At 39.5% G+C, this 27,917-nt stretch overlaps 2 protein-coding genes across 3 annotated transcripts in view; both read right to left on the reverse strand.

Annotated features, from left to right (window-relative positions):
- LOC122645781 (cytochrome c oxidase assembly protein COX11, mitochondrial) overlaps positions 1-25,238 on the reverse strand; it is a 38,200-nt gene extending 12,962 nt beyond the window's left edge. Inside the window, exons 1-6 of one of the 2 annotated variants that reach the window (XM_043839145.1) lie at positions 25,215-25,238; positions 13,272-13,399; positions 12,832-13,183; positions 12,680-12,732; positions 3,561-3,633; positions 3,370-3,474 (exon numbers count right to left, since the gene is read on the reverse strand). In XM_043839145.1, the coding sequence (XP_043695080.1) occupies positions 3,370-3,474; positions 3,561-3,633; positions 12,680-12,732; positions 12,832-13,183; positions 13,272-13,351 (663 nt within the window). In that variant the 5' untranslated portion in view covers positions 13,352-13,399; positions 25,215-25,238. Of the gene's footprint in view, positions 1-3,369; positions 3,475-3,560; positions 3,634-12,679; positions 12,733-12,831; positions 13,184-13,271; positions 13,424-25,214 lie in introns of those variants that run through there. The other variant, XM_043839144.1, reaches the window with a different exon arrangement.
- LOC122645784 (calmodulin-like) lies at positions 17,631-21,816 on the reverse strand. The gene is made up of 4 exons (XM_043839149.1): positions 21,636-21,816; positions 19,495-19,652; positions 18,412-18,492; positions 17,631-18,018 (listed from the first exon to the last, which is right to left on the reverse strand). The coding sequence occupies exons 1-4, from the start codon at positions 21,709-21,711 to the stop codon at positions 17,884-17,886; spliced, it is 450 nt and encodes a 149-aa protein (XP_043695084.1). The 5' UTR covers positions 21,712-21,816; the 3' UTR covers positions 17,631-17,883.
- Positions 25,239-27,917: the final 2,679 nt, after the last annotated feature.

A 27,917-nucleotide genomic window follows, 5' to 3' on the forward strand; every position in this document is an offset into this window, starting at 1 on the left:
CATCCTTCAGATACTCCTATGGACCCTACTGTTCGACTCAAGGAGAAAGAGGGTGAGCCTGTTGATAAAGGCCGGTACCAGAGACTTGTAGGGAAGTTGATTTATCTTTCACACACGCGTCCTGACATTGATGTCGCCGTAAGTACTGTGAGCCAGTTTATGCATAATCCCTACTCTTCTCATATGGAGGTTGTTCTTCGTATCTTGCACTATTTGAAGTCAGCTCCTGGAAAAGGAATTCTTTTGTCTACGCATGGTCATCTACGGATAGAAGCATACACTGATGCTGATTGGGCGGGTTCTGCTGATCGGAAGTCTATTTCTGGGTATTGCTCCTTTGTAGGTGGAAATCTTGTCACATGGCGTAGCAAGAAGCAAAATGTGGTTGCTCGTTCTAGTGCCGCAGCTGAGTTTCGAGCTATGGCACAAGGTATTTGTGAGTTACTATGGCTTAAAGGTTTGCTACAAGATCTTGGTGTTCCTATTCGTCTTCCTATGATGTTGTACTGTGACAATAAGGCTGCCATCAGCATAGCACACAACCCAGTACAGCATGATCGTACCAAGCATGTTGAGGTGGATAGGCATTTCATCAAAGAGAAGTTAGAAGCTGGGCTGATTTGTATTCCCTTTGTGACATCTGCGGATCAACTTGCTGATATTTTCACCAAGGGATTATCTAGAAAATTGTTTCATCCTAATCTAGTCAAGTTGGGCATGATCGACATCTTTGCTCCAACTTGAGGGGGAGTGTTGAAATAGGCTGCTTACCCGATTGGGGTAAGCAGTCCTAGTTGGATTGGGATTAGTCCTACTAGTCCTAGCTGATTAGGATTAGTCCTACTAGTCCTAGCTGATTAGGATTAGTCCTAGTCATGTTAGGAGTAGTACTAGTCATATTGGATTCTTTTCTTTTATTTTATTTTTATTGTTTTATCCTCAGCTGAGTCCTATTCTGGCATTCCTAGTTGTATTAGGAATTCCTAGTAGGACTAGGACTGAGGTGTTATTATTCCTATTTGTACTTTGATCAGTTTACTTCAAGTTAATATAAATAAAGGGGCTTGGGTGATCGATAGAATCACTCAAGCATTCAGTTCTAAGGGCTGTTAACAGGAAAGAAAAAAAAGTAGACATGTCTGAATTGCCAAACCCAAAGCTACCTAATTTAAATTGGGATGAGATACTCTTATAAGAATCTGGATTTTGAACAACATATTCTTGTCTGGACCCAATTTTAATTGAGTAAAATCAATCAGATGGGTCAGTCAAAAATTTGTAATTTCTCCAGCAAAAGACCTTCCACAATAGCTTGGTGCACATAGAAGCAAAGGAATGGGAGAATGATGATACTCAACTTCCTTTTAGGTTGTGTGTGAGTAGGGGGGGTGGGTGAGTGGCAAAAGCTCCTCTAGCTAAAATGCCAAGGGAAGAATCTCTAGGCGAGTGATTTATTCATTTTTTCTATGCGTAGGGTTTATGGAAGCCAATGAGTCCATTGGATAGATAGAGAACCGTTTCTACAGATATAAGTAGTTAGATGTTAGGAGGGGGCGAGGGGGATTAAACCAAATTTTCATCTGGCCACTTGTACAAAAGATGACTTAAAGGAAATCACATCTGTTCTCAGTAGTATAGTTTTGCTATTGTGTGTAAAGGATGGTAAAGAAATTCCTTCTTGGATTGACTAGGGCATTTTTCTAAAGACTCTGAGGCTAGCTTTAGCCTTAATTGACTGCCATACCAGAATGGAGAGCTCTCCTTGCAATTTAACAATGTGCAGTACCACATCTAGTGGGGTCCCAGACTCAAGAACGCCATGTGTCAATTCATAGTCAAATAGGGAACTTGGGTTCACTCCAATCAACACGCAAAACACACTTTGATTACCATCAATTGACTGACCACCAAGGATGAAAAAAGTATCCTCTGATATCCAAAAAAGTGCTACCATCTAAAGCTCTCCTCAAGGCAAGAGGAAAGCCTGTTTCTGAGGCCTGCAAAGTTTGTGGGTTGGTGAGAAAAACTGAACAGATTTACTCCAATGCTTGGAGCCACTTCTATCTAACAAATGAGTTCATTGGATACATAGAGAACAACTGAACATATTAACCAACAATTGACAGATCGCAACAATTGTTGGTAAAGTAATGCAATTAAGCGCAAAAATTAGGCCAATTAAGCCTTGGAATACTTTATTTTGGCCTATGGTTTGATTCTATGGGCCTTGGGCCTTTTATTTTTGGGCTTATCACTGTAATAGACCTCTTTTATAAGCTCAAAAGTTAGGATATAAGGGGATATACAGGATTAAGTATATAGACAAAATTGTGTGTGTCTCATGTGCTGTTAAGTAAGTTTATAGTCTTATTAGTTAAGTATTTTGTGTCATAATATTTAGGTCAGTTTCCTTTCAGTTAGCATCCTTTTTTGATTTGTTTCTATTTTAGAATAGTTTCTATTTTCAGATTCCTTTGTTCTCAAGTTTAGGAATTTAGGAATGTTTCTAATTTGTGAGTTGTGTTAAGAATAGAAAGTTGAGGGGTTAGTTAATCCATAAATTAGTGGTTTGATATGCTATGAAATACAATGAATTGATAATGGAATCTCTCTCTCCACAATAGCAGATCTTCTTTTGATCTGCACCAAGAAAGTTCCCCCTCTTTTCCTTTCCCCCCTTATAAGTAGATCCCCTTTTGGTTTCCAAAAGCTTTAGTGGAAGCTGGGATACAAGAAAAAACTGAAATTTTTGACAAGGTATATCACACTAATTGGGATATATGGTGTAAATAAAATAAGTCTATCTTTTTGTACTGGACTCTTGTTCCCTTCAGAATCAATCAAAAAATTCCTGGAAAGGTAGGAAACTCTCCAAGAGTCTCTGTGTCCCCCCCCCCCCAACACAGGGCGGTGGAGAAAGGGAACTGGCATAATACTAAACCCCCTCATTAGTTAATATCTTATGAGTTGATATGTGTGCCCAGAAACCTGCCTTATCCAGTTGTAGTTATCTCCATTGTGTCCCAAAAGGGAAAGAAGTGATTATGGTTCTTTTTCTTTATTCAGGGTTTAATCCATTGAGTCTTTCAACATGCCAAACTCAGTCTGACCTCACTGACCATGAAATCTAGACCGAAATCCAAGCTTGGGTTCTTATCATCAGCAAGTATTTTCTAAACACAGGGTTGACACAGCTAGACTAAACTCCAAAGCTAAATTAGTTCTCAAAAATTGAAAAAAACTCAACTCAAAATACAGAGTTGATAGAACAAGACACTATCCATGCAACAATCTAATTGTAAAAAAAAGGTAATCTACTCAAAAAGGAGATTAGAGAGTCAAACTCAACAAAGAGATTTAAGTCAGTACCTTCATAGGAGTGACATTGTATGTAGAGACACCCGTTATAGGAGCTGAACTAAGATTTTCTGCCATATAAAATGCAAGAGCGCTTTCTCCAGGTTTGACCCTTACCTATAGAATAGAAAACAAAGTCATTCCAGAGGTGAACCAACATATGGATTGAAGGTAATATAGCTGCTAAGAGATAAATAAGGCACCTCTCTCTGTGTGGGAACAAACTTCCATTGCATCCCATCAGCTACATCAGCATTGAACTGAACTACAAGCTCCCTGTAAGCATAAAACAAGAATTCAAAACGACTAAATGAGGATTAAAATTAACAAGTAAAGATTTGGAGTGGATGAAATAAATAATCAAGCAAGAAGGGTATGTAGTCATTCTCTTGAAGGAAGGAAAATCTAAAAGGAGGCCATTTTCCTATCCCAAAGTTTACACTTCTTAAGATATGCCTTATCTATTACAGAACATTACTCTCTAGCACTGATTCCAACTACATGGTGTTTCCATTCTATTTAAGATCATATTTTCTATTTAATTCATGAAGAATCTTGGACACAGCTGGACCCCGCCACAGGTGCTATGAAGATCCAGTTGTGGATTCAATCTAACATCATCGTAGAATTCAGAATCCTACCCACAACAGAATCGTACAGGTGCACAACCAGCAGACCAAGGTAGGTGATATCCCCCAAACCAATACTCAGATCAGTCCCAAATTAATAGTATAATTAGATTTCCTCAAGTCCTTCAACCTCTAAAAGTATGGCTTCAATCCAATGGTTGGATGTGGAGATATTACAAAGGTTTCAGAATTGGAAACTAATCAATATCTATGCATCAACACAGCAGTTCATCTCCAAATTACCAACAATTCCTCATCAGAACATAGAGATCTAAAACCCCCCATTAAACTGAAGGTCAGATTTTCACAAAAACCAGCAACTCATAGAATAGAAACTCACACAGAAAATAGCAACCATTGATATCTCACTGTCAGCAGGTCTTAATGCAAACTCGACCTCGAATCAGGCAAAACCAGTGGGAGATCGATTGCGGCAGGATCAATAAAATAAGGAAGAATAAAATTGAGTAACTGAATTTTTTTTATTGCTCTTTTCTGTTTACATATGAAAGAGGAAGAAGGGATATGGAAGGGGGGATAGGGGACTCTCTCAGTCCAGGGTTTCTCATCCTTGGCCTCTCACCCATGGTCTCTCACCATCACTGCCTCTCACAGCTCCAACCATAGCTCTCTTTCAATCTCGTCCCTTTTCTAACCAGCCACATACACTTATTTATAATCAACTCATCAATGGTTACAAAATTAGCAACTCCCAATAGTGTGGGGAGATTGCTTGGCTGCCAATAAAACTGAAAGAAAAAAAGAAAAAAAAAAAAAAAAAAAACAAAGAAACTAACATAAAAATAGAAACTTGCTGGAAAATAGAAACTCTAGCTATTGACTCAATAAAAATACAAGAAAATAGGAACTAATAGATAGTACGCTAACAAATATTGGCAGCATCTCATCCAAGCCAGCTGTCGATATTGAGCCCCACAACACTATTCATGTGAACAGAGTCATGTGAACAGTAACTTTTTTTTATATATAAATTCTGTTTTGGTCCTGTTCTTTATGCTTTGATCTACATCAGGTCAGATGTTGCAGAGCTTCAGGATGATGGTGGTGCTGGAACAGCCATTCAAATCCTCAACACTCCATTCCAATCTGATGGCTAGATACAGTCTTATCATGCCTTCAAGTAGCAGTAAAAAAAAACACACGAAATGGAACCGCAGGCCTCCTCCTTTGAAAGAAACAATCTCAGACATAAAAGGAACATGGGCCACAGTGAAAGATCGTCTCAGTAGTCCTCAAACAATGATAAATCAAAAGCAAACATCTTCTGCTGGTATGCGTAGGACTGAACTTCAGAATCAGAAAAAGAAAATATGGAAGAAGACAAAGAAGAAGAAAAAAGGATATGACCAAGGTAATGCAGTAGCACTCGATTGTTTGGATCAGCACGAACAGGTTTGAAAACCCAGACGGAACTGGCCCAAATCGGGTTTTTGGCCTAACAAGGGGTGGTAGTAGCAATTTAGTTCATTGATTTATTTCCTTTTACAATTTTATTTATGTTGATAGACTCGTAGGAGATACGCTAGTTAGTTTTGAATTCTATTTTGGTTTTAGAATTGGAATAGGGGTCTTTGTTTCTTCTCTTTATATACTTGTAATCAAAGACAGATTTTAGACGTGGAATAGAAAGTTTATTGAATTTGCTCACCAGAAGTGTAGCGTGACTCTGGATGCAAAATTCTTCTCCTTTCTCCTTTTCACACCCATCATTATCTTCCTGTTCTCCTGTGGCCCCCACCAATTTGGTATCAAAGCCAAAGTTCCTCCATCTTCCTCCTTCAACCTCTTTCCTATGCTAAGTCCTTACCTTAGGGCAACCCAAATTCATAGAGCCTCCACCCGATTCAACCCTCCTATTGAGAGACTTCACGCTGGAACCATGAATGAACCAGCAGCTGCTATTTGATCATAATTGCAGAGTTCAGAATGATCTTTTCCTTCCCAATTTGAACTGTTGAATGAGTGTGACCAGTAGGTCTCAACGATACCGACTTTCCCCTGTGATTTCTGGCCGGTTAGGGCTCTTCCAAGAGAAGTCCATCACCACAAACATGTCCAGCTCTCACTGTGTTGTTTGTGGCTGAAGGTTGAAGATAACCTTCTATCGTGAGTTGTCTTTTAACCCTTTTCTGACTTTTCCATTATACACCTCTAATGTGCCGATATGCTACTTTGTCCTTATTTTAGTCCTCATTCCTATTTTTCCCTCCATCTCTTAACCTTATCTTGCCCCTCCCAACTATTATATCCCAATATCCCTTTAAGATTCCTTTTAATTACAATTTTGCCATTATTTTATAAACTTCAGTTTATTTACTGTTTTTCCATTAACCTTTTGATTTGAACCTTCTACTCTTTGTATGGGCCCATAATTGAACCCAATAGGGTTCCCAAACTTTGTAATCGCCACCAATTTTGGATTTTCTAACCATATTCTCACCATAGTGGCCAATGGTAATATTCTCCAACAACTTAATTCCTATAAAGATAAAAGCAAGATGGAGATTGCCAACCTCACAGATCGTGTTGATACCCTCAGCACAGCTGTTCCATACAGACAATGATGGCATCCATGCATTCTATTGACCGGCCGGTGGCTTCTGAAAGAGTCTTATGCAGTCTGGAGATTCTTCCAACTCCATTCCACAGGGCCCGTCTCATCTTACACCACCACCACCATCATATGGAGTTAGTCGATATGATGATAATCTTTACGGAGCTCAGACAGGAGCGAATCTGGACGTCCTCAATTTAAGGAGATAACAACCTAGATAATACCTTGACTGGGTTCACAGTTTGGAGATATTTTTCAGATGGTACAGTTGACTAAGGCCAGAGAGATCTTATTTGCAGAGGCTAAGTTGAAGAGCACGGCGTTGATCAAACACCAGCAACAGAAATGGGATCGAGGCATTGCGCTAGTCACTACTTGGGCTGAGATGAGTGAAGCCATGACCCAGAGATTCTTGCCTACCAACTACACACAGCACATGAACCTCAAGTTTGCACAATTGAGACAAGCAAGCATGATAGTGAAGGAGTATCTGGCCAGATTTTATTATTTTAGCCACTGGATCTGAATTTTAGTTGGATGAGGAGGTAATGGTAGCACAGTTCTGCAACGGTTTCCACCCTCAGATCAGTGTTGTGCTAGCATCCAGTCAACTGCTTACAATGGAGGACGTTGTACAGGTGGCATATCAGGTAGAAGAAAGTCTGAAATGACCTTACACTCCAAAGACTTTCACAAATACTTTCTCTAACAGTGATAGTTCCAGTCAGCAACAGTCTTCTCCCCAAAGGAAGTCATTCAACAAGACACAGGTTAGCAGTTCATTATGGCATCTTTGAGGCCAAACCACGTTTATTCTCTACCTCGCTGTGGTTCTGACAGACCTTCTATGAAGCCGCAGGCTGAAATACAGTGCTTCTAATGCAAAGGGTATGGCCATTTTTTTACTCAGTGTCCTAAACATCTGGTTGCTTTCGCTAATAATTAAGAATTTATGGCTACTGCTTCAGAAGAGAAATAGAGGAACAACCTAGCACTTCTGGAGTTAGAGTGGGATCGTGAACCTAGTGAAAGCAATGACAGTAATGGTGATGGAGAGCCGCAACATATTTACGTTCTTCGTCCACTTTTGGCTACACACAAGGTTTCTGACGAGGATGATTGGCATTGAAATAGTATTTTCCAGACCAGAGTGAGATGCAACAACAGTCTGTGCACCATGGTAATCGACAGTGGTAGTTGTACCAATGTTATTTCTGAAGATGCTGCCCGCACACTTGGTTCGAAGACAGAGTCGCATCCTAACCCCTACAAAGTTGTGTGGGTGAACAATACTAATCTCAAGATCAAAGATCAATGTTTTCTCATGTACCATATTGCTGGGTTGGGTTGATCAACACCGTGCAATGTGATGTTCTACCCTTAAAGGTGTGTCACATCCTCCTGGGGTGACCGTGGCTGTTTGATAAGAGGCTAACATTGTTATTATGAGAACACTTATTCCTTCAAACACGGTGGATTCGAAATGAAGTTCCTCCTAGCTAAAAATCTTTCGACAATCAAACTTCAACGCACAGTAGGATCTTTTCTCCTCCAAAGTGTTAAGTCAGATGGTCCCTTTGATCCTGGTCCAAACTCGACGGAGTCAAGTTCTTTTCAGAGGAGGAGAATTAATGCATTAACACTCAATTAGTTGGACCAGCACGACTGGGTTTGGAAACCCAAACCCAGATGAAACCGGTCCAACCAGGGGTTTTTGGTCTAACCAGGGATAGTAGTAGTTATATAGTTCGTTAGGTTATTTATTTTTACTATTTTATTTATGTTGATAGACTCGTAGGAGATAGACTAGTTAGTTTTGAATTCTATCTTTGGTTTTAGAGTTGGAATACTGTGGATGCCAGATTCTTCTCCTTTCTCCTCTTCACACTCATCATTATCTTCCCGTTATCCTTTGGCCTCGCCATGGTGTAGCCTGGGAAGGCTATCATGCCAAGACCAATTCTGAAAGAGAATATTTTCCAGATTTAAAATAAAATACCTGCGATGATGATGAAAATGAATGGTGGAGATGATGAGGATGATGGTGATTATGATAGTTGAAGATGAAGAAAGATAGGTGGCAGCCTAGAGTCCCACTAGTTGCCCAGTCATAGGAGTCCCACCTAGGCACACATAACCTCGGCAAGCTAGGGTCCCACTAGTTGCCCCATTGTAGGAGTCTCACCTAAGCCCACTTGAGTCGCACAAGTAAATACTCAGATAGTATGCTGTAAAAGTTGATAGCTGGTTCTGAGAGCAGCCAAGATTTGCATTATATAGAGGTGAAAACCTTGAGTACAGCAAAATAACATTAAAGAAACTCTTAGAATTCCAAAACCCCTTTGGAATTCCCCATACATAAATAACAACTCCTAGACATAGAAACTACCCCCAAGACATTGAAAACTGTTCCCAACACATTAAAACTACAGTCAAAATATTGAAAACGGAAAAGGTGCTTAATGCTGCCTTGGAATATGAAAAGGCACAAAAGAATCTGCCAGAATTTTGACTGCTCCAGGAGTCCATGATTTGGGAGGTGAAGGGACTGGCTAGGCTGGATATTGAAGGGGCCCTATCAGGTCACGTTGGACCAGCCAAGGGGGCTGACCCTTGGTCCTCTTTGCTTGTGATGCTCTTGCATCAACCCACCACAAGGCCTCTCACCTATGGCCCTGGTCAATCTCTGACCAACCGGTAGGGCATCTCACCCACCACCATTGTCTCGCACAGCAACAGGCTCCAGCCAAGTTCTATTTTTCAAATTGTGGGGTGTAGTATGCAGCCCCTCTTTTATTAATAACAGTAACTACAGATCCCCCCCTAGAGAAGGAAACCACTACAAATTGCATTCCAATGAATTAGAAACTATCTTAATATGGTACCCAATCCCTACTCTTAGCTACATTAAAATAGAAACTAGTTACAAGATAAAATTTGTCTTCTAGTTACCTACCAAAATAGAAACAAAACTGGAAAATAGAAACTGATTGAAAGACACACACGCAAGTCACTAAATGGGCCCAAAACTGGCCCATTATTTGGGCCTAAGACTCAAACCACATGGGATTTTTACGCTGGCCACGATAGTCTATTGCAAGCCCATATGGGGTCCAATGATGGGTTGGCTCTATGAGGTTCAAGACTGGCTGTTGTTGCTGGTACTTCCTCCATCGACCTACATCATCCAGCTATTCTCTTTTCACCTGATTTAACTCAAAAGTAAGTCATACTTAAATTCGTCCAGACAAATCTTGAAATCAACTTCAGAGAACTAACTTCTTTTTCTTTTTTTTTTAAAAAAGGCGTACCCAATGCATGAGGCTCCCGCCATTGGACCTGCCGAGGGGTGTATGTATGCAGCCTTCCCCCCCCCCCCACTTTTTGTGGAGAGGCTGTTTCCTTGTTCGAACCCGCGACCAGTAAATTGCAATAGGGCAACCTTACCGTTGCACCGAGGGCCGCCCTCTAGATAGAATTAACTTCTACTAAGAACAAACAAAGATATCCCTCGCGAGGAATGGTCTTGAGACTGACACACCTAATTTAAAGCCACAATTAACAATCTAGACTCTGAGAAGCAAAGAGAATTGAGTTTCAAAATTGCTGAAAGCATCAAAAGAAGAACCACAGAGAAGAAAGACTGATTTTTGTAAATTTTGATCCAACATAATCAATGACTTATTTTTGTAAACTTTGATCTAACATAATCATTCCGAGCTTTATATACTGTTAGATCTCTCGATATCTTTTAGTCGTTTTCTGCCAATCCAAGACAAGTACTTATTCCATCGACAAATTCAATCTAAGCTATAGAGTACTTGGTGCATGACCAAGCACAAGTTTAGTTCGACTCTTTTGTTTCCAAGGCCAAGCAAAAGTAATTCTCTAATGACCTTAAAGCTGGCACAGACAACATCCCAGGATTCAACCAAAGGTCAACATTAAAGATGAAGGAAAGCCTGATTGCTTTGCACCAAGAAAGCGCCTTTCTTGCCTGGTTCGGATCTTGCTGATAGTAGAACACCCTTGCTTGCCCAGTGGTTGTGATCTCGCTTGCCTGGTTCTTCTCTTGTCCTGTTCACTAGCTTGTCTAGTTCCAATCAATGAGTAGTCAACAAAAATGCAGCGCAGACCAGAGCTGTCAAGGCATCACCAAAGCCTAGGCAGCAAGGCCCGTGAGGTCCAAGGTGACCATTCGCCCTATGTGCCATAGTGCACAGACCCAAAAACTGTTGTTATAAATTTCATCCATTTCTCATTTCAATTCTTATATGTTTCTATAATATGACGTGTATAACTCTAAATTTTATATATATGCTGATGTATACTAAAAAATATGGCCTGAAATATAACACATGGCGTTTGCCTTGCCAAGGCTTCACCTAGGCCACATGGTGGCTGGTCACTGCAGTGGCTCGCCTTCGAACCATGACAACTATGATACAAAGTCTGCAGACTGCTCCAAAGTGCCCATAAATGAACAGTATAGAATCCATTTTAGATGCTCAATGAAACATAAGACGTCAACAGAAAGCAGCATATGGTGCACATGAGAAGTCACTTGGAGACTCCAAGCATTTGAACAGCATCTGGGTAGGTCATAAGCAAAATCTCTAGCATAAGGAGGTCTACTGATGACATATTAGCAATTCAATACTCATTAGGAATGCGCAGTAATTTATGACATATTAGCACCTCAATACTCATTAAGATTGTGCACATTATTAGTTACTCCACGGATCCATAGGAGTCCTTTCTGAGGAGGAAATTGCAAAAGTGGCTCAAACAGGCGATCTTTGGTTATCCATTTCCCTTCACTTTCCTTTTCCTGTTTGTTTAAATTGTTAACTAGTCATTTTCTTTTTTATTAAATTTAGCAGTAAGTAGGAGTCAAAAATTATTTACTGTTCAAGTTGGAATTCAAAATTAAATCTACATAGAGGGGTTGGGACACCCAAAAGAGAAGTTGAGTGTCTATGATTATTGAATTATTTAAGATTGCATCAAGATCCATCTCTTTCATCCCATATTGTTGTTGTTATTCCATGGCTATCCCCTACTCGGTGCTACTTTGAAATTCTATCTTTGGTTTACTTTTTCAAGGTTGGGCATGTGAGTTGCTGATCTACATGTCTATAATTTCAATCATTTCCTGAGATACTATCATTGTTTTCATCGAAATATTGTGTTCATAAAAATATTCGGGAAAATACCTCCCACTTTGAGAAGTGGCCTAGTAACAGAAAATCAAGATATCCAAAAGTACACATCAAATGTGATTGAAAACCACAGGAACACAAGGGAATCTTATTGGATTTTTAATTGTATTTAAAATTAAAGATTCAAAAAACGTTTTTGTTAGATGTGTTAGAGGGTTATGTCCTTTCCTAATAGACACCTAAATAGCCAATGGGTGCCTATTGGAAGACTTGGTTGAATGGCTAATAAACAAGCCTTATGGGAAAAGACACATGTTTTGGGGCATATCTCTTGGAGACATCCCTTAGTGGTGTATCCTCCTCTCCTATATAAAGAGAGGAGGTCTTTAGAAGCATTTCTAGTTCATGTTTTCTTTCCCACCGTAATCGGTCAGTGTTGATGAGTCAGTGAACATAGCCTTTGGACACCTTCGTAATCACATTTGGAACTGCAACCTATGTGATTAGAGAGTTGTTTTATCTTGGAGGTATAGGTGCATGTCACCCGGATTGTAGAATTGGGGCATCTAAAAACCTTAAGGAAAGCATTGCTTGATGCAACTCAACTCTTCCATTTACTGTTCGGGTTACACAAGAGGACGTGTATTGTTGATGCGGTGCGATACTATCTGTCATACCAATCAGATAAATCTTGTATTGACTATTTGTTTATTGTATTTCTAGTCTTATACCTGCAGCCCATGCTATTTTATTCTTACAAATCTCATTTCAGTTAATTACTTCCCTGAAACCCATCATCCATAATTACAACAAGAAGAAGCAAGTTTTCTAACCCAGAAAATAAATGCAAACTAGCCCAAGGAAAAAATTATAGAAAAATCCTAGTTCCATCATTTGCTCCTAAATACAGAGAATAGTAGAAAACGCACAATCATTTGGGATTACCAAAAACACACCTCTTAGGAGTTGTTCCATCTTTAGCATGTCGAGCAATCTTTTCCTCAACACTCTGCAAAGACTCAGGCCTCGTCATAAGTGATGAAGGGTGATTTTAGACCGATAAACAAAAGGACCAATTAAAGACAAAACCCAAGAAATCCAATCACACCTCGCGTCTTTGAACAGTACCCCCATACCCAGTAGCTTGGCAGAACCTCCTATAGAGAGGGACAGAGGCATAAGTAGCGCCCACCATGGCAAAAACCAATGCCGTCAGATAAATTAGAATCTTATTTGATTTCCGTTCTGTGGCGGCCTGAGTGAGATAGAGCCGCCGAAAACCAATTAATCCAGAGGAAGCGCCGAAACTACCAGAGATGGAAGTGAGATTGAACTGAGAATCCAAAGCACGACGATACCCATGAGAAGTTCTTCTGTCATTGAAGTCGGCAAAACGATGATACCCATGAACAGTTCTTCTGTTATTGAAAGCGGCCCATTGGAGAATTCCTCTTGCTTCACTGGACGAGAATTAAAACAAATTTAAGCATTGAATTGTTAGATTCTCAGTTTTTCTTTTCTTCAGTGTAATCATAATTAGCGAGTTACCTGGACTCGAAGGGAGCAGCTCGTAAATTCTTAAAAGAAGGCAAGAGATTGATCTTCCTGGAAAGCCTAGACCAGAACATGTCGCCTATAAAGATTGAACCTTCTGAGGCCCAGTGGCATTTGGAACCCGAAGAGAGAGACGGAGAGAGAGAGCGCTGACTACACCTCTTCTATCGATCGATCTTCTGTTTGGTGGTTTCCGAAGAAAAAGAGAGGTTTCCTCCGCCATGGTGAAGGAAACGAGTTGGAATCAACTCCACGTACGTGAACGCTTCTCTTATTACCATTTGGCTAGTGACCAGACCACACGAGTTTTTTTGTTTTTTATAACAAAAAGAAAATAGATTAATTAGGGGCTAAAATATGTCCACAATGTTTCCCCGAAGTACAAATTCGGCCTTTTGTATAATGCATTTTAGGTCTTTATCAAAAAAAAAGTATAATGCATTTAGGTTAGTTTCTTAATAAAAGCTAAAATGGAAGAAGGTTGACGAGCTCCTTGTTGTAACACCAAATTTCTTTAATCTTGTGATTCAAACTGGTAACATGCTCAAGATCTTTGGTGATGCTTTGGATCTCTGATGCGAAAAGATGAACTATGTCCAAAAACATTGACGCTATCAAAATAAAGTGTCATTCAAACAAAGTGCTATATGTCCAACCATATCTGTTTAAAAGTGAGTTAGAAGACCATGCGTAGATCAAAATAGGATATCATAATATAAGTATAGATTTGATAATAGAGTGTTTAGGAACATCAAGGGGGATAAATATTCATGTCATTCAACCATCTCGAGAAGTGTTTGGTTCTTCTCCGTGCTTATTATTACCTGTTATTTTATTTGACATCTTTGGAACAAGATGATTCACGGACATGCGACACAAGTATTATTGCTCTCACAGTTGCCTCTCTAATGTTTAGATGGGATTTGTGAAAAGAAAAAAAAATTCCTTGTTTACCCCAAAAAAAAACACAAAAAAAATCCTTCACCCTTTGGCGCATATATATGGCAAAAGGTTTTATGCATGACTGATGCATGTGGCTGGGGGATGATAGAGTCTGCAGTGCACCACCATAACCCCATCCTACACCCTATGTGCATGGTCATGCACGATGTACAACCATACATAGAACCTCTCCCCAATATATAGGGGAAGTGTTTCCTGTGGGAAGCGTGGCCTCTGCACGCAAGAAACCAATGGGAATGCAAGGCGGTCATTTCCCTCTTTTTATGAGGGTGGGGTGGTCATTCGCCATCCTTTGTGTTTGGGCATGGACGGTACACTCTTCCACGGGAAACATTTCTCCATATATGTATAAATGTAGATGTATGTGAAATAAGGCATATATTAAGTATTATAATTAAATTTAAATATAATATATGTCATCATTTTAAAATATTAAACATATACGTATTAATTTAAATAAAAAAACGTGTTTAAACAAATGGAAAAGACTCTCTGAGCCTAAGACGTATATTACACCTCCTCACATGAGTTATAAATATTAATTTTATAGAAAGAGAGAAATAGTGATTAAAAATTCACTATGACAGGGTGAAGAATACCTTGGTTGCTCAGAGAACCCTCTCCCAAATAATAATAAGGACATGACCAAAACAGCCAAGCTTGATCTGCCCTGAGCCTATTATGGCAAGGACTAGGTTATGTATCCTAACCTTACCTCGGGTTGGGCCTGATCTAGGCTGGGCCTAGGTTATTAAAAGCCAAGCCTAGCCTGGCCTGGTTGCAACCCTAATACAGATAAAAGATTTTTACAATGCTAGTTGTCTATTTCCCAATATTAGTTATTGAGTGTTGAATAGTGGATTCTAAATTAGGGTTTGTCAAGAATTTTACCGACATGTAATGCTCTATCCGACGTTGAACATGGTTTTATTGGTCGGATGAGTGTCACTAGCGTTGCTGATATTGTGTTGCTTGTCATTAGAATTCATTGAACTTCCGCAACAGGCTCGCATTCATAGTCCTCTCTCTAGAGAGAGACATCTTTTGGGTCCTTTTGGGAAGGTATTTCTAAGATGCATCTCTCCCCCATAAATAAAGGAAATTCCCGACACTTTAGAGTATCATTCTAAGTGTGATTGTCTCTCGAGAATCTTCTACGAGTCTAAGCAAAATTTTATATAATTCGAAAGGGAACACACTAGGACAGTGCACTACTACTCATGGAAGTCGGTAGGTGTTTTATCTTGGAATTCAATTTGCATTTGCCCGGATTGCAGTGTTGGGAGCGTCTATTATGCATCCACCATTGACAAAAGAACAATTGTAGCACCATCATGTTCATAGTTACAACTTACAAGACTCCTACCAAGGCCTATTTTGAACAGCAATACAGATAAATTTTGGTTCTCTTTCATGCCATTATTATATTATTTGTAAGGGTATTTATATAATATCCCTTCATATGTTCTAATATAATCTTACTTGTATTAATACTCAGACTGTGAGGGACAATCTAATAATTAGCTCATCTGACCTCAACCCTAGTTTTTCTATAAATACTAACTGGAGGCAGCAGTCTGGGTATTCCAAACTAGATACTCAAGGTGTAATGCTTTAAGCAACCTTGTGCTTAAACCCTAAACCCTAACATTATTTTCAACAGCCAAACTATGGCCCTATCGCATAAGATCTTCCTCTTCAATGGAGATGGCACCATACACAATGACTGGTCGTGATTATAGTAATATGGGGTGCGAAGAATGTGAGTTCGGTGATCAAGCCAAGGAGAAGCTTCTCGGTGATAAATGCAACAAGGGGTTTTCCACATGTTCTGCTACTTGAGACTATTGTAGTTTGAATCCCCACTGGCCCTTGGTTTTTACCTTCCCTGTTTTGGCCACAATCTACCTAGGAGTAGGGATTTTAGCTGACATTTTCCTTAGTGAAGCGCCTCCCCTATTGATTGGTTTATGTCATGAGCAATGAAAGTCATGGGTGTCTGTAGGAGACTGGGCACTTGGTCAGGGAATCGACAGAGAGGTGGACACCGGAAGGTATGTCTGTGGTTGAAAATTTCACATTTCGAGGGACGGAGGAGATGCAGCGAAAATATGAGAGAGAGAGAGAGAGGAAATGTAGATATGTGGGGAGGAAAGACAAAGAACAAAAAGACCATGGGCGGCAGTGGCAGTTGAGGGAGTAACTGGGTGCTGGAGAGGAGAAGCGGAGAAAGGAAGTGACATACACACCTCACAAGGAAAACTGGGTGCTGGAGAAGAGAAGTGGAGAAAGGAAGTGACATACATACCTCACAAGGAAAATTATAGGAAAGAGAAGGGAAGTAAAACTTTTAAACTAAGAAAGTTATTTTTATAAGGGAGAATGTTCTCTGTGCCGCAGCACGCTGCGCCCAGACATGAGCCTACCACTCAAGGGGCAGGGTGATCATTGTGTCCACCCCCATGTATCTAGGGGCACCCTACGCCCCAGCACAAAGAACATGAGCCCTTTTTATAAATATTACCCCACATAGTTGTATCACCAACTTCAAATCATTCTATATTTAGCTATTAAATATTTAAATCTCACTTTACTTTGTGTTCAAAACTTCTAATCACTTGGGTTTTTAAAGTAAATTAAAATGAAGAATATTCTTTGTGCCGTAGGCTGCGCCAAGGCACATGGGCAGCCTGTGCAGGGGGGCAGGGTGGTCATTGCGCCCACCCCCATGTGCCTAGGCTGGGCTGCGACACAAAGAACATCGCCCCTAAATAAAATTAACATCTAGAGCATCATTACTAAAAATGGCAATATGCTAAGAAATTTAACTAATTTATAATTTTATACAACCATGTTAAATAATAAAATATAAAATATAAAAATAGGCATGAAATCTCCACTTAGTCACATGGTCTCTATACAAACTTCTGGGGCAATAGGTGAGCACGCCTAGGTATCTATCCAGGGGGCAGAGGCACCATCTCACGATGCCCTATGAGAGGGCATAGAAAACACCACCAAGTAGAGATCTTTTTCCCTATAAAAATTTAGCATTTTAGGTTTGAAAATTTTCCATTCCCTTCCTTTTTAATTTCCCTTGCAACCAAACATAGCTGAAGTGGTCAAAAGGGAATTTATTTAAGATTTATTTCATCCCCTCACAAAATTAAATCCATTTTTCAACAAACTTACTATAAAGTTCTCCCACCTAACTTACTTCTGAAGCACTCCCTTAAATGATTGGGTGGGGTTGACCCTTGACCACTGCAGTGGGTAGTGGAGTCCACCATAACATTGACCAACTACCATATCTTCCACACGGCAAGTGATTAAAAAAATGACACGAGCAATGCCGGCACAGAAGACAACCCCCAATTAAAGGGAAAATTAACCTAAAACTGATCAGGCCTTACCAAACCCATCTATTGCCATCACAGAAAGGAAAAATTCAAAGCTCTATATGAGCATGTAACACAGTCATCACTATTTAAAAGAAACAGAAACAAATGATCAAATTAGGTCTACAGAGAACAGGTCCACACAAAGCGCGAGCTAAAAGTAAATGGTTTGTTTTGCTACTGCTGGCATCTACATTATAGGTTCAGTTTGTTTCCCGTACTCAAATCATCAACACCAACTGCCTTCACTTGGCTAGCATCATCCTCACAAACTCCTGGTAATCGACCTGGCCATCACCGTCCACATCTGCCTCTCGGATCATCTCATCCACTTCCTCATCTGTCAATTTCTCTCCCAGATTTGTCATTACATGCCGCAGCTGTTCAAATAGGAAACCACAAAAACGATAACATACTCATTAGCAAAAGGCTTTGCCACTTCTTCCACCCCCAACCCCCACCCAAAACAAAATTTTCTTCCTTGTCCTTTTCTTCGAAATGGTCAGTTCAGATTTCAAATCCTATGCCATGTAGCAAAGACAACAATTTAAGAGTTTCACATAGAAACCAGAAGTGGAATACAAGATAATAAGGAATAGGCATAAGGCAAGGGCACCATAAACATGGACGGAGAATTCTCTTTTCACGAAAGAAGGCCTATATTTGTCTTGTAACCCCACAAATGTTGAAATTTTAACACCCAGGTTCCAACGCACAAGAATACATTTCCCTAGCGTACAGATTGAGTAAGAAACATAATCTTGAAGGCTTACCTCTGCAGCTGAAATGTAACCATTTTGGTCTTTGTCAAACACCTTGAAGGCTTCCTTCAATTCTTCCTCAGAATCAGTGTCCTTGAAGAGTACAAAAGAATATTAGTAAGAAAAGAATATTCATAGACACACTAATGATATAACAGGCAAAAAGTTCTAAGCTGATATTATTATGTAGGATTGTCAATAAGCTGAGACAATAACATGAACATAGGTTATCGTAACAAAGCCTGATCTCTGTTTTGCAGCTCATGAACTGCACAAGAGACTGAGCAACTTCCCCTATGCCTTTTTCTCCCTGTACAGACTTGTTAAAGCTCCCACAAAAGGCAAGGAAAAAAAGCAGCTAAGATAAATACACGGGATATATTACCAATACTAAACCCCAACATATTATTAGAACTTGAAGATGAATTTCCCAGTTATTCAAGGCAATAACAAGTTTGCACAAAGAGTGAGAACATAAGCTAAGCCACACATTTCAATTAAGCTGATAAATTTCAACTTCAGTTGGAATGTGGTATAGACACTAGGTAAATGAAGTATTGGGTCAACAATTAAGTAGAGAATAAATATAACTACAAGTATAAGCTGAGAAAGCATCCAAATGGAAAGAAGCATTGCATGGAAATATGAAGTTAAATTGTTCACGTTAGCACAAACAAATTATTCTGCATGCTACGATGCAAAATGTTATTCCCAACTGGATACTTTACAGTGGATTTAGTTCGCACATGCTGTAAACCAACATACTAGTCTGCAGCTTTGGGGATTTCCCACCATACTAAAATTAGATGCTAAGCAAATGTGAGTTCCCCTGCCCCCCTCACCCCCCACCCCCCACAACACACACACGCACACACAAAAATGTGCTCAGAACAAGATGCCAAATGCAGTTCAGCTAGCAAGTTACAAACATTATGTCATTACTGAATTCCATTCCAAGACTGGCAAGCACTTATAAACTTGAACCAGGCAAAACATTAACCGGAAGTAACATGTCCAAAAAGCACAAAATCCATATAGAAAACAATAAATTGAATCTAGATATGCTGGGCGAAATGCACTGGTAATTAAAATCACCTTCATTTTCCGTGCCATCAAATTCAAGAACTCAGGGAAATCAATTGTTCCGTTTTGATCAGCATCAACCTCATTGATCATATCCTGGAGTTCAGCCTCAGTTGGATTTTGCCCCAATGATCTCATCACAGTACCCAACTCTTTGGTGGTGATGCAACCTATAAAATGGATTTGTATTTTAGCATGAGAACATTGATACAACAGATCATACATTTTACACCAAGTGAACATTACCCCCAATATTACGTAAGTACTAAAGCCATCTCACATGCTACTTGCAAGAATAGAAAATCCAGTCTAGTTAGCAGTGACAGCAATTCTCAACAGGTATACAGAGGATAAGGTATTTCCAGTTAAAAAAATGCACGCAGAGGGCATGAATGCACTAAATAGTCACATGTAGTTGGGAAAATAATTAGGGTACAATATCATTTCTTCTTGTTATACTTTGACATTGGAAACTAACTTACAGAACAATAACAAAAACATCAAGAGACAATGCAGAAACTCAGACACCAGCAAACTGCCTTCCTTAAGAAGTAAGGGTCTAATAAACACATGGGAAAATCTGGCACAAATCAAAATATAAAACAAAGAATCATGGAAGGTTCTCTGTTTCCCAAAAAAAATATTTTCTTAATAAATTTATGTATATAATTGATTAATCTTGTGGGAGATAGAATGAAAGATCTACACCCTGGTGCATGCCTGCACAAAAACTGAGTATTCAAACAAATGCCTCTGATTTCCATTTTCTAGAACCCAGTGTAATCGTAGGTGGCAGCATCATAGGCCTGAGTTTCATTATTGTGAATATGGGATGTATAACAACACAAAGAATGCCATATTGTTAAAGCACATAAAGCTGGTAAAAAATAACTTCTACAGAACATAGGCCACCATAGGAAGGTTGTATCCTATGATGAGATCCAGTAAGAGGGAAAAAAGGAGCCAAATTTGCATTGGTAGCTCAAGGGTAAGCACTTTGATAGATTATTAGAAATATATAATCCATCTAGCCGCATTGAGATACTTCACATAATTAGGTAGATAAGAGACCACAGAACCATAAATCAAGGGAAAGGATACAATAACTCCATGTGTTTCGCCAACACAAAGAAGCATAAAAAAGGAAAGGAAAGAAAGTGACTAAATCACAAATCAATTTGTCTTTTCCCAATCTGTGTGAGCCAGACATTCCGTATGTCATACCAAGAAATAGCTTCAGCAACAATGACAGATTCAAAATTTTCTTTAGGGAACAGCATACAGAGTTTTCAAGATAGATTCACCTTTATACTACAGTATGCTATGCCAAGAGATGCTGAAATTTCAAAAACTTAAAGAACAAACTATAACTCAGCTCTAATTATTTAGGATTATCTTTAAGAACCTTTAAAAAGGAGCTCCTGTAGACATTAAAATAAAAGATGTAAACGAGGAATTGAAATGTTCGAGGAATAACATAATCAAAAGACAGTTCTCAATTTACACAAGAACCAAAACATCCTCGTAGACAGATAGGGGATGTTTTTTAACCCTCAATAATATTTTTCCATCATGGAAAGAAAGAACTACAAGCAAAAACCTTAAACAACAAAGGAAAAAAATTCTCCTTCCAAATTTTCATAAAATGAAATGAGAATGGCAGACATGTACGCATCGCAGTGCCAGACCTCACAAATAACAGCAAATAAATACAGAAATTTTGGAAAATGGGATAAGATCTTGATCTGACACGCGTTTAACTTCAGATCCAGAATCATCCACAATACACTTTTGAGAGACAATAAAGCATATGTTCCACAGAAAGAACGGTCAATCGAAGCAAAAGTAGTACGGTAAAACGCCAGATGCACCGATCTAGATACAATTGCGCACCGCAGATAAGCAAAAAAAAAAGCTCGGAAACAATAATTAAGGAAAACAGCAACTAAAACAAACAAATCACCAGCATTTCCGTTCAAAACAAAAGATCTCTTCATGAACTCAGTTTTCCAGTCTAATTAACAAAGCAATACAGTAACCAAATGAAATTGACATTCTAGGGTTTCAATAAGCACAAAAACAAGAATCAGAGATCAAATGAGGTGAGGAAACAATAAAGACGAAAAAGGAACAAAGTATGGAAAGAAATATACCATCTCCATCCTTATCGAAGAGGCTAAAAGCTTCCTTGAACTCCGAGATCTGCTCTTCTGTGAGTTGCTCTGCCATTAACGCTTCTTGTTTTATTCTCTCAAACAACAAGAACCGAGAAAACCAAGACAAAGTGCAAGGTCTCTGCTCGGTATTTTGTTTCGTAATAACTCTGTAACTCCCTCCAAATGTTAGCCAACCCCTCCCTGGCTCACTTTTTATACTCCTCTACAGAAACACGTCGGCAACTCGGCGAATCAAAATCCGTAATCCAACGGTGGTGGAATCATTGAAGTTGGACAATATGGTGAGAACGTGGGGTCCCACCAATTTAATTTTGTAACGGAAGGAAATATGGGGATATTCATTTGACGTGGGGCCCAGTATTCGACGGTTTGAGATTGACTAGTCATAGTCTATATTCCATCTCAAAGATGACAATATTTTATCTTCGAATTGACGGATTTGCCCTTGAACTTTCTATTTTCCTTAAAAAAGCCATCGCTTGGAACTAACGCGGACTTGGCATTTACTATAATAACATACATGATAAGATTACAGAAAGCGGGATCTTAGGAGGTGGGTGGAGGTTATGTAAGAAAGGACTACGGAGATAACAGCGTCGTCAAATGATCCTGACCGTTCAAAGATCATCAATTAAATCCAATTGGAACCGTTGGTCAAATTTCAACCGAACTGTTACAACCGATCGATATAAATTGGAAAAGTTGAACCGGACAGGCTATTACAGCCAATGGTCCGATTTCGGTTTTGACTTTAAAACAATGGTTTGCAATAGGCTCAATCTGGACCGATATACCTAATTGAACCCATCCTGAGAATGAAATTGATCACCTGATTGAACCGACCACATACCAAACCAGTTTAAACCCACTTTTTTTGGTCCATGTTAAATATATACCAAGCCTTTTGAAGCTTTCGATTGACATCACTCAATCATGGGATTTTATCGATTTTGGTTGTATCGAAACGTATCAATCTCAAACCTGGAATGCTCCATTATGATATAAGGGGCTCTAAGTAGGAAGTGGTGAAACTGAAGAGAGTAGAAATGAATGAAAACCGAAAAAAGGTAATGGGATACTCCTTCCCATCGCTACAAATTACCGTCGCTTGCCAAAGGACGAATGGATTGAAGCTCCACCCCTACATACCTCAGACATGTCTGAATGAAGACTCTATGCCAGTTTTGCTATTGGGCCCTGATTGCTGACAAAAGATTCAGAGAAAAAAGATACCGACGATATTGATTTAAAATAGAACCAAATCTATTAAAAAAAATCATACACTAGGCCAAATTGAAACCGAGTCAATTAGTTACGATTTGGTCTGATATTGATTTTCAGTTTCAATTGTGGTTCAGTATTAACACCATTACAAGAAACAGTGGTTACCTTGAAAGGGTAGTTTTGGCCATTCAAAGAAATTGGGTTTGATGAGACCGTTCGCTTTGACCGTCAAAGCAGATCAGGAAAGATTGAGCGCCAGCTTACCTGGTAGTTTCCGAATTAGTATTAATTAATCATTGATTTTTTACGTTTTTCAAATTTGGGTAACGCATGGTTCCGAGAAAGTGATCTTGGTCAACCTTGCCATGAAGAAGGTTCCAATCCAACGATTCTAAGCAAGGACAAAAGTTGGACAATTCAACGTCAAGGTGTGTGAAATGGGCCAGACCTGGAACCTGGTTGTCCAGTACTTTGGTCTAAAACGAACTCTGGGACATGGGCTAGCCCATTTGGCAATTTCAATCTACTCAAATTCGTGGGCCACACAATTAAATGACCAAAGCTTTTTTTTTTTTTTTTGGTAAAAATTAATTAAATGACCAAAGCCTTAGTACTTTTTCGGGCAAGAGTTCTATGTGGGGTTCCCCTGTGCACGTGGGGGCCAATGGGAGTGAGTGCGATAGCATCAACAAGGAGGTCATTAGTGCCTTTCATAGGGGTGGGGTGATCATTTCACCCCTTTGTGTCTTGGGTGTAGGGCACACTCCCCCACTGAGAACTTTCTTCCTTTTTTTTAGATAGAAAAAGCCTTTAGTACTTGCAAATCTCAATTTTATATTTCATTTCATTTCATTTTGATTTTAAAATGAAGGGAAGGGGTTTCCTGTCAGGCTATGTGGCCCTTGCATCAACGTGGGGGCCAATAAAAGCACACACACATGCATCTAAGGGGAGGGGGCGGGGTGGTCATTTCTCTTCCCTATGTGAGAGGGCGTAGGTGGACACTGCTTGGCCACATTCTTTTTCCCTAAAAATGAAATATTTTTCATAGCAAATGAAGGCTGCCAGGCCACGTGCATCCTGTGCCAAGACACAGGAAGGTCGAAAGGACAGCCCTGCCAGCCCCCCTTGAAATAAAATTCCCACCCCTGTTAGATGCTCCCCTGCACGCTCTTATAGGCTTGCATTGGTGCAAGATCCACGCAGCCTGGCAGCTATCCCCTTCCTTATTTTCATATTTCATTAGCTTTTAGTGATTTTTTTTTTTGAATTAATGTAAATAATTTCAAACTATTTTTCTAGTTGAATAGTTCTACTAGTTTAGATACTGGATGATGCATGAAATGGACAATAAAGTGGTTGTATTGAAGCCTTAGTATAACTGCTTTCGTTTTGTTCCAATTAAAACAAAATTTATTTAATTTAATAAAAAAAATAAAATCCGTTACTCTCGTTCATTTCAATTGAAGAACAGTTCAGATGCACACAAATGACCAAAGTCCCCTTAACATTAGAATGAAGACTTCAAAGTGAGAAACAGTTCAGATGCACACAAATGAACATAACCTGTAGGAATGGTTTAATGCATAAGAGGGCAACGAGGTCATTCTAGGGCAACGATGTGAAGTAGAGAATGAGGGGGATCCTAACACATCCTTCTGTGGCGGCTTAGAGAACTTTTTCCCTAGATGGAAAAAAGAATGCTATTCGGTCGTGTGATTAGCGTGATTCTTGTGCTTAGACACAAATCAATCCCTTTGTATGCAAAAAAAAAAATCAGCCCCCAATGAAATCGAAAATCGCATCCAAACCAATGCCTCTGTGCGCACTTTCATTAGCCACCATGCTGGTGCAGGAGCTACACGACCAATTAATGTTTTTCTTGCCCATATTTTTATTAGGGAGAAAGAATGTTGCCTGGTGGCATGCGGCGGACCGTGTGAAATAACCGTCGCACCCTATGGAAAGGCGAAAATCCCTGAGAGTGCGACTATTATTTACTCAGCCCTATATCTAGGTGCCACACACCACACGTGACTAGGTAGCGTTCTCTTTTCCTTTTTATTATAATTTTGTTGGGTGGGACTCAATAACACCCCTTAGTTAATTGACGCTTTTCCATCTACTTCATAGAAGACACAAGCTCCATGTGAAATAGTCTCTTTTGAAGTCATATAAGAAAAGCATATGAAATTGATCAGTCCTAATGAAGAAGCTTCAATGAATGTGCATGTGTGCACCAACATTTCATATCTTCCACAAACGAAGCCGCCCCACCTCTTGACTTGGAAGAAGCAGCATCAAGGTGCTGATGGTGAAAGTTGAAACTACATAGAGAGAGAGAGAGAGAGAGAGAGAGAGGTGGTTTCTCCCTTGAAATGTCTTCTAACGGATTCCTTCGTCGAAAGCTTGAACAGATCAAAGTTGTTGTACAATCCCTTTTTATTTTTCAAATTGGATTTCAACGAACTTGTAGACTCATTTTTTATTTTAGGGGGAGGATTCTCTGCCTGGCGACGTGGCTCCTGCATCAGCATAAGAGTCAATCCTAATACGCCTAGGAGCATTAACAGGGTAGAATTTTCACATTCATGGAGTAAGGTGGTCATTTTATCTTCATTTGTGTCTAAGTGCAGGAACGACACTATCGGGCAGCATTCTTTTTTTCTTTATTTTATTATTATTTTGAGAGAGAAAAATCGATTCTATGTTCAAACTATGTTCAAATTGTGTCTTCACCCTAGAAAGAGACGAAAAAAAGTTGTTAGTGGTTTGCAGATGTTTAAAAGTTTAGAAAAGCTCTTTTTTAATGGACATCAATCAGAAACAGATCAGGTTAGGTAGTAGGCTCCACTTATTTAACATAAGTTATCAAATTTTGAGGTGGACAATAATACCATTTACGTTAATACAATGACATGGACTATCTGGAGGGATTCGGCTCCTCTACAGCGCACTCTTGAGCTGCACATCGTTCGGTCTTGTAATAGGTTGTAAAACGTGATCAAGGTACTGTCATTCAAACAGCGAAGATGGATGAAGCATAGCTGAACGTAGTGCACATGCAATAGAGAGAAGCTTAATTTTGAAATTGTTAAGAAACAATGTCCAGAAGTGGTGATTTGCAAAAGAAAACAAAATAAGAAAGAGAAGAAGCAACACATACAATGCACAACACAAAGGATTTACGTGGTGCACCCCCAAGATGGGAAGCTACATCCACAATCGAGTAATAGAACAAGTTTCACTGTCTCTGAAATGTTACAAACCCTCAATATCCTTCTCTCCCAATGAAAAGAACAATATAAAGAGAAACTCTAAACCAGAAAGTACAGAAAATGCCCCTACAACCAAAAAATGACCAGCCGGGCAAGGTTGTACCAAAACTACACATATGTCAAAATATATATCGTTTCGAGGTTGAAATGGCCCTCCGAAGATCCTCTAAACCATTTTTTGGACTGAAATCAGGCTTCACCAATAATAGAAATCCTCATTTTCAGCTTAGGGGATGCCGTTTGAACGACACCCTAACCACGTATGTAACCGCATGTTTGGGATTCGTCCATCCCAATCAAGCCATTGCCTGGTTTAGTCCAAGTATGTAACCAAGTTCTTGGGCCCAAACTCAAACTCCTCCTCCTCCTCAGGCCCACTCAGCCTCCTTAACCAGTTGGCCTATAAGTTTTAATAGGCAGCCACAATACCTATTTCCTCAAACCTAGGCCAGGGTTCCTTTAGCCCAACTAAAGACCAACTCACTAATAATTATATACAGACAATTGGAAAAGGATCTTATCTTGCCGTGGTGGGAGCTGCACCTGTGCAGCACCACTAAACGACAAGAAAAATAGGGGTAAGGTAGTCATTTCATTGGTGGGTCCCACCTAGGCCCCACATGTGAAATGACCACCTCCCCCTGTATTCAAGGTGGGTTTTGGTGCTGCACAGTGCAGCTCCCGCCACAGCTGCACAAGATCCAAGTCCTAGACAATTCTACATCAATCTTCACTCATTCTTTTCATGATTTATTGCTAGATCCTTCTCTAACAGTCGTATGTTTTTTTTTTCGTTTTTGGTAAGATCTCTAAGAGTTGTATTGGTAGCTCCAGCCAGAGCACATAGTAATGAAGAAGGAGTCATAGGTAGAACAAAATAGCAGAAATAGAACTTCTCTAAGTAATTCCAAAGTAGGCAGGACAAAGCATCATGATGGATAATGTTGCAGCTGAATCTGATCCGATGACGTGGACGTCCTGCAAAATGGTAAATGACATTGAAGAGACCCGAAGTGGACTCTAAGGGGATTCTTTGATGCCTAAGTTAGATCACTTGTAGAGGGAGAACGAAGAGAGCGCTTTTGAGTTGTCTAGATTTTTTATCGAGCCCTTTACCTTAATCTTTGCCTTAAATATTTATAGAAAGAGAGGCGGCGAAAGAATCCCTTTCCTTGTAATGAGTCATTCTTTCAATAAAAGATGTGTGATGAGCGAGCTTTGAATCCTTTGATGGTTGAGAGTTTGAATAGTCTTCTACCACGTGTCGATCCTCCAATGAAGGGGTATTTTTATGTACATCAAATAACAATACTATCAAGAACTAACCATTCAAGATGTCTCAATTTCACACCAATAATTTCGCAGCAGTATGAAACCAAGAACAGTTGAAGTTATTTATTGAGTGATTGATCAAAAAAGAAAAATCCCCACTGCAGAACTTGTTAATCAGTAAAACCTCTTAGTCTCTACCGCTAATTTTTTCCAAGTTATACTCACAATATATGCAATGTCTCTATGAGCAGTCTTATGAACTTTTGTGACAAACTCACTTGTCAGACCTACAAAAGTGTTTGAGAACTAAATTGGCATAGATGGACCAAACAAATGAACAGAGTAAAAAGAAAGTCATCAGATAGCCCTCAATCATCCACAATTCATCATACTCCACAATCAGAAGCACAACTAGATTTGAAAAAAAAAAAAAAAAACCCTAGCATTGCAAGGCAATTTCCATATCAAAGACTGATGGTAATGT

Source organism: Telopea speciosissima, chromosome 11 (assembly GCF_018873765.1).
Source record: "Telopea speciosissima isolate NSW1024214 ecotype Mountain lineage chromosome 11, Tspe_v1, whole genome shotgun sequence".
Lineage (NCBI taxonomy): Eukaryota > Viridiplantae > Streptophyta > Magnoliopsida > Proteales > Proteaceae > Telopea > Telopea speciosissima.

Coding starts and splice junctions, on each gene's coding strand:
- LOC122645784 (XM_043839149.1), bottom strand. CDS start 21,711: ATGGCAGAGCAACTCACAGAAGAGCAGATCTCGGAGTTCAAGGAAGCT. Junction 18,493..19,494: donor TGATGGCACGGAAAATGAAG/GTGATTTTAATT, acceptor GTACTCTTCAAG/GACACTGATTCTGAGGAAGA. Junction 18,019..18,411: donor GTTACATTTCAGCTGCAGAG/GTAAGCCTTCAA, acceptor CTATTTGAACAG/CTGCGGCATGTAATGACAAA.